The 13,155-nt window shown below is 38.9% G+C and overlaps 1 protein-coding gene across 1 annotated transcript; it reads left to right on the forward strand.

Annotated features, from left to right (window-relative positions):
* Positions 1-2,245: 2,245 nt before the first annotated feature.
* On the forward strand, positions 2,246-3,187 carry LOC112865963 (olfactory receptor 8C8-like). Its single transcript, XM_025928994.2, has one exon. It carries the CDS (start codon positions 2,255-2,257, stop codon positions 3,185-3,187), a length of 933 nt encoding a protein of 310 aa, XP_025784779.1. The 5' UTR covers positions 2,246-2,254.
* The last annotated feature ends 9,968 nt before the right edge of the window (positions 3,188-13,155 follow it).

Consider the following 13,155-nt stretch of genomic DNA (forward strand, 5'->3'; position numbering starts at 1 on the left):
GCATCTACTTTGGGTGGAATATAACTGATCAAGACCTGGAACATTAAACTCCAAGCTCCTAGTGGACTTAGTGTGATCCTAGAAGTGCAGTGGAGGACTCGGGTTAAAGACAGAAGACAACGTAAGCAACTTGTCTCTATTTCTTCTTGAAATTCACTGATGTGACAGAATGGATTAAAATGGCATTAACTCAGATAATTTATGATTATAGCCATATGTCCGTAGGAATTAGGAATAGAGAGCAAGAAGAGAATGTGCACGAATGTGCAGTGATGAAAGGGGTGCAGTGATGAAAGGTGCAGTGATGAAAGGATGTACGAGTCCAGGTTGGAAAACTGTTAGAGTAATCTGAATTTGAGATAACGAGAGAATGCAGAAGCTGTGTAAGAGGGAAGGCCAAACCTTTCAAGGAGTTGGATTCTCTGGGACTTGGAGACTGGATGAAGATGGCAAGTGAGAGGAAATTGCTTCAGTTTAGTTTGTAGACTAGTTGCCTTGGATGATGGTGAAAATGATGATCTGGAGGAGGAGCAATGGAAATCGTAAGAAAATGCTAACTTCAGTTTTGGGAACTTTGTGCTTGTGGCACATAATGGACATAAGATAGAGCTTTCTGAGAGGTACTTAAGGAAGAAGTGCATATATATGTACATATAGATCTACATATGGATCCACATTTCTCAAAATGAGTGATTTCCCCCCCCCCCCAGAGACCTGTGCCAATGTCTGGAGAACATTTTGCTGGTCACAACTGGTGCTGGGGATACTACTGGCATCTAATGGGTAGAGGCCAGGGATGCTTTCAACTTATGATATGCAGGATGGTCTCACGATAAAGAATTATCTTGTTCAAAATGTTAATGGTGCCAAGGTTGAAAAACCTTGATATGATTAATATGGATTGGGAACAGGGGAGGGGTACCAACACTTATCAGGCCCCTTTTATGTGTCAGGCATGTTTCTGATACTTTATATGATTTAACCCACTTAATCCTCACAGCAATCCCTACGAGATTGCTCTTTACTAATCTCATTTATAGATATACATAGGTATAAGTAAATATAAAAGTATACATACAAGGGCCGGAGAAGTTATCACTGCCTTCAGTCTCATAATTAAGGACTTTAAAGCCCAGACTTAAACTCAGTCTCACTTGAGGGCCCACTCCCACTCTCTCAACCACTTTGCTAGAATATCCCTTTACAGGAGTGAGATCCACAAACATGGACAGGGCTAAAGCTATGATTTAATGTTTTGCTTATGCGATCCCAGAGGCTTTAGGAAAATGCTAGAAATGGCAAGTGACCATGCCCAGATTTTCCTCTTAGAACTGTGCAAAGACTCCAGGGGATGATGAAGGAAATGAGGCACTTCCTTCCTCTGAATTGGGGGTTAAGAATGTCTATTGTGAAATTATAAACTGAGCAGAACATGGAGTCTTAAGGGACCCAACATTAGGTCTATGACACAGGATATAAACATAGGCTCAATAATGTCTATCCTCAGTGGACTCATTTAAATTGGAAGGAAATAATGAGGGAGAGAATAAATCTTCTGTGATTCTAATCAATTTCCCCAGAACTACAGGTCATGGAATAGATTCCCATTTGAGTCAATTGTTTTGGAGCTCAAATAAGGTTGTTGTCCTTCTTGCAAGTGAAGAGGACTTCTGGACAAATTTTCAAATAGAGAGCATGGCCTGTTCTCCAGAATGCCTCTTTTAGCCTGTCAAAGACCTAGGGTGTACTGATGGATATTGCCTTTTTCCTTGTCAGAAACTTTGACCCCTCAGGACTGTAGAGTAGAAGTGGCCATAAGGTCCAGCAGCAGTGAGGCCTCTAGGAAAGCGAAGGTGAGGGTTGAATTACATTTGTCTGGATAATTTTCTTTCAGACTCCAGACTGCACAAGTCAAGGGTTGTGGGGAACAACACCAATTTATTAATTTATTGCTCTTGTCAGCCTTAATCCTGAATGGAAACTGGGGAGAAGGGAGGAAATGATGTGCAGAGACATTGGGGGTCTACCAGCATTCTTTCTGCACAAATAGCATGTGTAGAATTAGAGGAGAAAATGAGGAGTCATTCAGAATAATCATAGGAAGTCGTTCTCCTTGTATTCCTTGCATGTGTCTTTAGATAACCTTGAGCTTGTAAACCAGCAGATGCATCTCTACCTCTGGAGACAAAGAGTGAGGGTCCATTGTTAATGTCAGCTTCTACCTCTGTTCCTGCAGATCATACCTGTGAAGTGAATGGCTGTGGAAAATGATTCCTCTGTGACTGACTTTATCCTTATGGGATTAACAGACCAACCTGAACTCCAACTACCTCTGTTTTTTCTGTTTTTGGTGAACTATGTGGTCACTGTGGTGGGCAATTTGAGCTTAATTAATTTAATTTGCCTGAATTCACACCTTCACACCCCCATGTACTTTTTCCTCTTCAATCTGTCCCTGATTGATCTCTGTTATTCATTTGTCTCTACCCCAAAAATGCTGATGAGCTTTATTTCGGACAAGAACATCATCTCCTTAATGGGATGCATGACTCAGTTATTTTTCTTCTGCTTTTTTGTCAACTCTGAGTGCTATGTGTTGACAGCCATGGCCTATGATCGCTATGTGGCCATCTGTAAACCTCTGCTATACACCATTACCATGTCCCCTCAAGTCTGTTCTCTGTTGATGTCTGGTTCATATGTGATGGGTTTTGCTGGTGCCATGGTCCACACAGGGTGCATGATCAGGCTGATCTTTTGTGACTCCAGTGCCATTGACCATTACATGTGTGACATTTTTCCCCTCCTCCAGCTCTCCTGCAGCAGTACCTATGCCAGTGAGCTGGTTATCTCTGTTATTGTGGGCTCAGTTGTCATTGCATCTAGCCTCATTATCTTTATTTCTTATTTTTTGATTCTTTTCAATATCCTTCACATCTCATCAGCTCAGGGTTGGCCCAAAGCCTTCAGCACCTGTGGCTCCCACATAGTAACTGTTGGCCTGTTCTATGGATTTGGGTTGCTCACTCATGTCAAGCCATCATCTTCTGGGTCTGTGAGCCAAGGGAAATTTTTCTCAGTGTTTTACACCAATGTGGTACCCATGCTCAACCCTTTCATTTATAGCCTCAGGAATAAAGATATCAAACTTGCTCTGAAGAAAACCCTGAAGAGAATTACAAACTGAGTAGAACCATCTATGTCTCCTTTACTATGTCTTTTTGTCTGCTCTCTGGTCTTCTTCATCCTCTTCTTATTTTTTTCCTTCCTCTTACCCTTTATAAAGTCTTCTGGGCAGGATTTCTACCTTAGTTTCCTTTTTTTCCCCTCTTGTCACTTAATGTAAACATTTGGGCCTATTCCTGGACTTGAGGGTCATCCTCAGTTCTAAGGTGACCCCAAACTGATCTTTATTCACCATATCAGTTGGAGACACAAGGCTAACCTTTCCTATTTAAGGATAACTCTACCTATTAGTTTTTCTCTTGTCTTTCCCATCCAGGGTAAGCCATCAGGTAGTATGCTATCTTACGAGTTCATTTCTTTTCTTTTTTTTTTTTTTTTTTTGCTTTCTCTGAAACAGTTACACAGAGAACTTCCCTGTTTCAAGGGTTTTATGACCTATAATTGCATTAAAACAGAGAAGGCATGAGAAAAATTGTGGACACAATACATTTGTAAAAATTTCCAGAAATTTTTAGGATTCTTTTAGTAATGGTTCTTGTTCTGGATTTTTATTATCATGTATGTAATGGAATTGAATACCTTGTTGAATCTAGCTTATTTCTTTTATTCTTGAAGATGCTTGGAAATGAATGAGCTACACTACTCTGCTCACATTTTCCAATCCCCACTAATAATGAATGCCTCTGTTTGTGCAGTGGTCAACTGATATTTTGTCATAAATAGAATTGAAATTACCATCAACTTGTCTGTGTATGCATGGATTGTGATTGTGATTAAAAATCACAGAATAATATTCTTGGCTACAGAATAGGGTGTCATGTGCAATGTCAAGATTCTTTGCCTAGCTCTGTAACAGGGATTCCCTTTTGCAAAGGAAGATTTGTTTCCTGCTTTCAAAAGACAAAAATATATGGCAGAAACCTTGCCCTATTGGGATTTATTTTTTCAATATGTAAATTTGACTCCTCCCTTTGGTCTCTTACAAGAAAAATTAAATCTATGGTCCATATGTGTGCCACATTCTTTATAAGTTATATTAAAAGATAAGCCTATCTATCCTGTTCTTGGATGAGGAAATAGTTATGTGACTTGCAGGTACACTTAATGGTGCAGAGCCCAGTGTTTTAGTCCACTGTGCATCTCACAAAGAAATGGAAGGGAAGAACGGAGAATTGTGAAGGAATAAGAGAACTTCTGGAATATTCCAGAATGAGTTTGAAAGTGGGAATTTTCATGGAAATAATGTCTTCAGCCATGATGCCTGTCCAAAAGCAATTGTCTACAGAGCTTTGATGCCCAGCTAGAAAAATGCATCTGTCTCTGGAGAAGTTTGATTTTAAAGTGAGGTTACAGGGTGAGTTACAAAGATATATTTTGTCACAATCTTTTTATGTCTGTGATCATTTCTTGGGATACTGAGGCTGAGGAGTTTGGGGGTAAGCCTCCCTGGTGAGGCATGCTACAATTTTCAGAGTATTATGTATAGTTTAACAAGCCTGTTAGATATTATGCTATCTGCTGGAAACAAGCAACAAGAAAGAGTTCTTTATAATAAATACAATGGAAAATAGGACTCTACAAAATTTTCCTATTTTGTGTGTAACTTTGTGTGTGTCTACCATCCATAACTACTTTCAATGATTTTAGGGTCAGATATCTCTCAAGGGATATATCCTAGGCAGGGGATATATTAGATTATCTCTGTCATTTTTATGTTTATACAAAGATATCATGAGTTTTGAGAAGTTCTAAAACATTAGTTTGTAAGAATAGCCTTATGAAATAACTAATGCTTTTAAGAACTTTGCTTAAACCAGATTAAAATTATTGTTACAAGATTTGGCTCAGTCAGTTAAGGGCCCAACTCTTGATTTTGGCTCAGGTCATGATCTTGCAGTTTGTGAGATCAAGCCCTGCCTCTGGCTCTGTGCTGACAGCATGAAGCCTGCTTGGGATTCTCTCTCTCCCTCTCTCTCTCTGCCCCTCCCCTGCTTGCACTCTAACTTTCTCTCTCTCTTCCAAAATAAATAAACATTAAAAAACTACAAGAACAGATAATCAGGTAATTATATTTAGTATACTACCTAGCACACTGTCATAATTTTTATGGTTTGTTTTTTGAGAGAGCATGAATGGGGGAAGGCAGAGAGAGGGGGACAGAGGATCTGAAGCAGGGTCCACGGCATCAGCACAGAGCCTGATGTGGGGCTGAAACTCACACACCTTGAGATCATGACCTAAGCTGAAGATCAACAATCAAACAACTGAGCCACCCAGGTGCCCCACTGTCATAATTAAAAAACAAAAAACAAAACAAAACTTTTATTCCTCAAGTAAATATGAATGCCTCATACCCACATCTGTCCTTCTTTGTCTATATCCACTTAAATGCCTGGTTAAATAGCTTAAAACTGTTTGGTTTGAATTTGGCTCTAAAGCACATGTTTTTAGAAGTTCACATGCTTTAATAAAGACCTAGAATAAGACATACAACATCCGTGTCTATAAATCCTTGGTACTTAACAAAAAATAAAATGTTTATCACAGGCATAGCACATAACTTGTGGTCTGAATACTGTATGTAGGCATCAGCACTCCATGGCCTGGCTCAGTTCTGTGAAGTCAACAGTCTTAACTTCACAGGTCGAAATTCTTGTGTTGACCTAGCAAATCTAATTGATTTAACTTTTTAATTTAAACCACATTTTAATATGTATAAATAAAATTGTTAAAATTTAAGCCTAGTGTTTTAAATATTTATGTAATAAGAAAATTCAATGTGAAATAATTTCAGAATATATAAGCTTATTTTACGACTATTGAATGTTTGGAAATTTTGTATATGTATTTTGGTGACTTTTTAAAAGATGTGGATATTGTTATATACTTATTTCTTTTTCTCCTGTTATATCATAGTTGTTTCCTAAACAATTTAGATTGGAAAATCCTTTGTTTCACTTACATTCAACCCATATTAACATAAGTTAAAGACATATCAAATCTTTTTTATATATAGAAAATTACATTAATTATAATCTGCTTAAGTAGATTATGTTAACTTAAAAGGGTCCTTTAGTTAAACTTTCCAAGAAAACATGAAATAAGAAATCTTAGAAACTTATTGTTTTAGCAGTTATGAATGGTGAATGGTACCTGTTCATCAACCAAGTTCATTCCATTATTTCAAGGAATTGAAATGTTTTCAGGTCCTTGATTTGCTTCAGCACTAAGGCTGACTTACTAATGAAAAACTTTTTAGATTTTTTTAAATCCAAAGTTCTCATTCTTTCTCCTTCATGAATAAAAATTGGGACAGAGTTTTCTCTGCATAGCAGACAGTATGGCAAATGGGTTAGGTTAAGGTGTTGGATTTAGGGCAATCAGATTTGACTGTGAACAGCTGGAGTTTAAATCTGATTGCCAAGCATGTGGTAGGTAGCCTAGAAACAGAGATAAAGAGGAAAGGAAGTCTCTACTACAAAGCTGTAATCATCAAGACAGCATGCTTTTAATTCCCTTGCCTTTGGAGATGTATCAAGTACGAAATTGCTGCAGCTGAGGTCAGAGAGGTTTTTTTCCTGCTTTCTCCTCTAGCATTTTGATGGTTTCCTGTCTCACATTCACGTCCTTTATCCATTTTGAGTTTATTTTTGTGACTGGTGTAAGAAAGTGGTCTAGTTTCATCCTTCTGCATGTTGCTGTCCAGTTCTCCCAGCACCATTTGTTAAAGAGACTTTTTTTCCATTGGAAAGAGCCTAAATGTCCATCAATGGATGAATGGATAAAGAAATTGTGGTTTATATACACAATGGAATACTACCTGGCAATGAGAAAGAATGAAATATGGCCTTTTATAGCAATGTGGATAGAATTGGAGAGTGTTATGCTAAGTGATATACAGAGAAAGACAGATACCATATGTTTTCACTCTTAAGTGGATCCTGAGAAACTTAACAGAAGACCATGGGGGAGGGGAAGGAAAAAAAAGAGAGAGGGAGAGAGCCAAACCATAAGAGACTCCTAAAAACTGAGAATAAACTTAGGGTTGATGGGGGGGTGGGGGGGCAGGGTAAGTGATGGGCATTAAGAAGGGTACCTGTTGGGATGACCACTGGGTGTTGTATGGAAACAAATTTGAGAAAAAAACAAGAGGTAGGAAGATGGCAGCATAGGAGGACGCTGGGCTCACCTCATCCTGCTGATCACTTAGATTCCACCCACCCTACCTAACTAACCTAGAAAACCTCCAGAAGACTAACAAAATGGACTGTCCGGAGCCACGTGTAGACAAGAGGCCCACAGAAGAGGATCCACCCGGCTAATACGCCCTTGGCCAGATCCCATTGAGGCAGCACCACAAGCCTAGAAGTGTGCAAGTAGCCCAGACAGGGGCCACACCACTCCACAGTGAGTTCTGACCTGGGAGAGGGAAAGATAATGTATACATCAGTCTGACTGTGGCCCCAGCAGTGGGCTGGAGACAGACATCAGGTCTGACTACGGCCCCGCCCACCAACACAAGTTACTCCAGCACAGGGGAAGTACTCTGCAGTTCCACGCCACCCCAGGGACTACCCAAAATGACAAACTGGAAGAACTCTCTGCAAAAGAAACTCCAGGAAGTACAACAGCTAACGAATTGGTCAAAAACGATTTAAGCAATATAATGGAAAAAGAATTTAGAATAATAGTCATAAAATTAATTGCTGGGCTTGAAAAAAGTATGGAGGACAGCAGAGACTCTATTGCTACAAAGATCAAGGGACTAAGAAATAGTCATGAGGAGCTAAAAAATATTATAAATGAGGTGCAAAATAAAATGGAGGTGATCACAGCTTGGATTGAAGAGGCAGAGGAAAGAATAGGAAAATTAGAAGATAAAATTATGGAAAAAGAGGAAGCTGAGAAAAAGAGAGATAAAAAAATCCAGGAGTATGAGGGGAGAATTAGAGAGCTACGTGATGCATTCAAACGGAACAATGTATGTATTGTAGGAATTCCAGAAGAGGAAGAGAGAGAGAAAAGGGCTGAAGGTGTAGTTGAACAAATCATAGCTGAGAACTTCCCTGATCTGGGGAAGGAAAAAGGCATTGAAATCCAAGAGGCACAGAGAACTCCCTTAAGATGTAACTTGAATCGATCTTCTGCACAACATATCATAGTGAAACTAGCAAAATACAAGGATAAAGAGAAAATTCTGAAAGCAGCTGGGCATAAACAGGCTCTAACCTATAAAGGGAAACCCATAAGACTAGTGGCAGACCTATCTATTGAAACTTGGCAAGCCAGAAAGGAATGGCAGGAAATCTTCAACGTAATGAACAGAAAAAATATGCAGCCGAGAATCCTTTATCCAGCAAGTCTGTCATTCAGAATAGAAGGGAGCATAAAGGTCTTCACAAACAAACAAAAACTGAAGGAATTCATCACCACTAAACCAGCCCTACAAGAGCTCCTAAGGGGGATTCTGTGAGTGAAATGTTGCAAGGACCACAAAGTACCAGAGACATCACTACAAGCATGAAACCTACAGACATAACAATGACTCTAAACCCATAACTTTCCATTAATAACACTGAATGTAAATGGACTAAATGCTCCAAATAAAAGACATAGGGTATCAGAATGGGTAAAAAAACAAGACCCATCTTTTTGCTGTCTACAAGAGACTCATTTTAGACCTAGGACACCTTCAGATTGAAAGTGAGGGGATGGAGAACTAGCTATCATGCTAATGGAAGTCAAAAGAAAGCTGGAGTAGCCATACTTATATCAGACAAACTAGACTTTAAATCAAAGGCTGTAACAAGAGATGAAGAATCGCATTATGTAAGAATTATAGGGTCTATCCATCAGGAAGAGCTAACAATTATAAATGTCTATGTGCTGAATACAGGAGCCCCCAAATATATAAAACAATTAATCACAAACATAAGCAACCTTATCTTATTGATAAAAATGTGGTAATTGCAGGGGACTTACACTTATAGCAATGGATAGATCATCTAGACAAGGATCAATAAAGAAACAGGGGCCCTGAATGATACATTGGATCAGATGGACTTGACAGATATATTTAGAACTCTGCATCCCAAAGCAACAGAATACACTTTCTTCTCAAGTGCACATGGAACATTCTCCAAATTAGATGACATACCGGGTCACAAAACTGCCCTTCATAAGTATACACGAATTGAGATCATACCATGCACACTTTCAGACCACAATGCTATGAAACTTGAAATCAACCACAGGAAGAAGTCTGGAAAGCCTCCAAAAGCATAGAATTTAAGAACATAGAATTTAAGAACATAGAATTTAAGAATTAAAGAATGAATGGGTCAACCAGCCAATTAGAGAAGAAATTAAAAAATATATGGAAACATATGAAAATGAAAATACAACACTCCAAATGCTTTGGGATGCAGCAAAGGCAGTCCTGAGAGGAAAATACATTTCAATCCAGGCCTATTTCAAGAAACAAGAAAAATCTCAAATACGAAATCTAACAGCACACCTAAAGGAAATAGAAGCCAAACAACAAAGTCACCCCAACCCAGCAGAAGAAGAGAAATAATAAAGATCAGAGCAGAAATAAACAATATAGAATCTAAAAAAAACTGTAGAGCTGATCAATGAAACCAAGAGTTGTTTTTTTGAAAAAATAAACAAAATTGATAAACCTCTAGCCAGGCTTCTCAAAAAGAAAAGGGAGATGACCCAAATGGATAAAATCATGAAAGAAAATGGAATTATTACAACCAATCCCTCAGAAATACAAACAACTATCAGGGAAAACTACATAAAATTATTTGCCAACAAACTGGACAACTGGGAAGAAATGGACAAATTCCTAAGCACCCACACACTTCCAAAACTCAAACAGGAAGAAATAGAAAACTTGAACAGACCCATAACCAGCAAAGAAATTGAATCAGTTGTCAAATACCTTCCAACAAATAAGAGTCCAGGACCAGATGGCTTCCCTGGGGAAATCTACCAGACATTTAAAACAGAGCTAATACCTATCCTTCTCAAGCTATTCCAAAAAATGGAAAGGGAAGGAAAACTTCCAGACTCATTCTACGAAGCTGGCATTACTTTGATTCCTAAATCAGACAGAGACTCAGCAAAACAAGAGAACTACAGGCCAGTATCCCTGATGAATATGGATGCAAAAATTCCCAACAAGAGACTCTCAAATTGAATTCAACAGCATATAAAAAAATTACTCATCATGATCAAGTGGAATTCATTCCTGGGATGCAGGGCTGGTTCAACATTCACAAATCAATCAACGTGATACATCACATTAATAAAAGAAAAGATAAGAACCATATGATCCTGTCAATCGATGCAGAAAAAGCATTTGACAAAATTCAGCACCTTTCTTAATAAAAACCCTCAAGAAAGTCGGGATAGAAAGAACATACTTAAACATCATCAAAGCCATTTATGAGAAGCCCACAGCTAACATCATCCTCAATGGGGAAAAACTGAGAGCTTTTTCCCTGAGATCAGGAACACGACAGAGATGTCCACTCTCACCGCTGTTGTTTAACATAGTGTTGGAAGTTCTAGCATCAGCAACCAGAGAACAAAAGGAAATCAAAGGCATCAAAATTGGCAAAGATGAAGTTAAGCTTTCATTTTTTGCAGATGACATGATACTATACATGGAAAATCCGATAGACTCCACCAAAAGTCTGCTAGAACTGATACATGAATTCAGCAAAGTCGCAGGATACAACATCAATGCACAGAAATCAGTTGCATTCTTTTTTTTTTTTAATTTTTTTTTAATTTTTTTTTAAGTGTTTATTTTTGAGACAGAGAGAGACAGAATACAAGTGGGGGAGGGGCAGAGAGAGAGGGAGTCACAGAATCCGAAACAGGCTCCAGGCTCTGAGCGGTCAGCACAGAACCCGACGCGGAGCTCGAACTCACAGACTGTGAGATCATGACCTGAGCCGAAGTCGGACGCTCAACCGACTGAGCCACCCAGGCGCCCCAGTTGCATTCTTATACACTAATAATGAAGCAACAGAAAGACAAATAAAGAAACTTATCCCATTCATAATTGCACCAAGAAGCATAAAATACCTAGGAGTAAAACGTAACCACAGATGTAAAAGATCTGTATGCTGAAAAGTATAGAAAGCTTTTGAAGGAAATTGAAGAAGATATAAAGAAATGGAAAAACATTCCATGCTCATGGGTTGGAAGAATAAATATTGTTAAAATGTCAATACTACCCACAGCTATCTACACATTCAATGCAATCCCAATCAAAATTGCACCAGCATTCTTCTCGAAACTAGAACAAGCAATCCTAAAATTCATATGGAACCACAAAAGGCCCCGAATAGCCAAAGTAATTTTGAAGAAGACCAAAGCGGGAGGCATCACCATCCCAGACTTTAGCCTCTACTACAAAGCTGTAATCATCAAGACAGCATGGTATTGGCACAAAAACAGACACATGGACCAATGGAATAGAATAGAAACCCCAGAACTAGACCCAGAAAAGTATGGCCAACTAATCTTTGACAAAGCAGGAAAGAATATCCAATGGAAAAAAGAGAGTCTCTTTAACAAATGGTGCTGGGAGAACTGGACAGCAACATGCAGATTATTGAAACTAGACCACTTTCTTACACCATTCACAAAAATAAACTCAAAATGGATAAAGGACCTGAATGTGAGACAGGAAACCATCAAAACCGTAGAGGAGAAAGCAGGAGAAGACCTCTCTGACCTCAGCTGTAGCAATTTCTTACTTGACACATCCCCAAAGGCAAGGGAATTAAAAGCAAAAATAAACTACTGGGACTTTATGAAGATAAAAAGCTTCTGCACAGCAAAGGAAACAACCAACAAAACTGAAAGGCAACCAACGGAATGGGAAAAGATATTTGCAAATGACATATCGGACAAAGGGCTAGTATTCAAAATCTGTAAAGAGCTCACCAAACTCCACACCCGAAAAACAACCCAGTGAAGAAATGGGCAGAAAACATGAATAGACACTTCTCTAAAGAAGACTTCCGGATGGCCAACAGGCACATGAAAAGATGCTCAACATCGCTCCTCATCAGGGAAATAGAAATCAAAACCACACTCAGATATCGTCTCACGCCAGTCAGAATGGCCAAAATGAACAAATCAGGAGACTATAGATGCTGGCGAGGATGTGGAGAAACGAGAACCCTCTTGCACTGTTGGCGAGAATGCAATCTGGTGCAGCCGCTCTGGAAAACAGTGTGGAGGTTCCTCAAAAAATTAAAAATAGACCTACCCTATAACCCAGCAATAGCACTGCTAGGAATTTACCCAAGGGATACAGGAGTACTGATGCATAGGGGCACTTGTATCTCAATGTTTATAGCAGCACTCTCAACAATAGCCAAATTATGGAAAGAGCCCAAATGTCCATCAACTGATGAATGGATAAAGAAATTGTGGTTTGTATACACAATGGAGTAGTATGTGGCAATGAGAAAGAATGAAATATGGCCCTTTGTAGCAACGTGGATGGAACTGGAGAGTGTGATGCTAAGTGAAATAAGCCATACAGAGAAAGAGAGATACCATATGGTTTCACTGTTATGTGGATCCTGAGAAACTTAACAGAAACCCATTGGGGAGGGGAAGGAAAAAAAAAAAGAGGTTAGAGTGGAAGAGGGCCAAAGCATAAGAGACTCTTAAAAGCTGAGAACAAACTGAGGGTTGATGGGGGGTGGGAGGGAGGGGAGGGTGGGTGATGGGTATTGAGGAGGGCACCTTTTGGGATGAGCACTGGGTGTTGTATGGAAACCAATTTGACAATAAACTTCATATATTGAAAAAAAATAAAAATAAAAAATTCTCATCAAACAAACAGACAAAAACTCAAGACAAATATGTGAGAGGTAATAGATGTGTTAATTCAAAGGGGGGAATTCTTTCACAATGTATATGTACATCAAA

This window comes from Puma concolor, chromosome D1 (assembly GCF_028749965.1).
Source record: "Puma concolor isolate L17-30 chromosome D1, mPumCon1.1.hap2, whole genome shotgun sequence".
In the NCBI taxonomy this organism is placed as follows: Eukaryota; Metazoa; Chordata; class Mammalia; order Carnivora; family Felidae; genus Puma; species Puma concolor.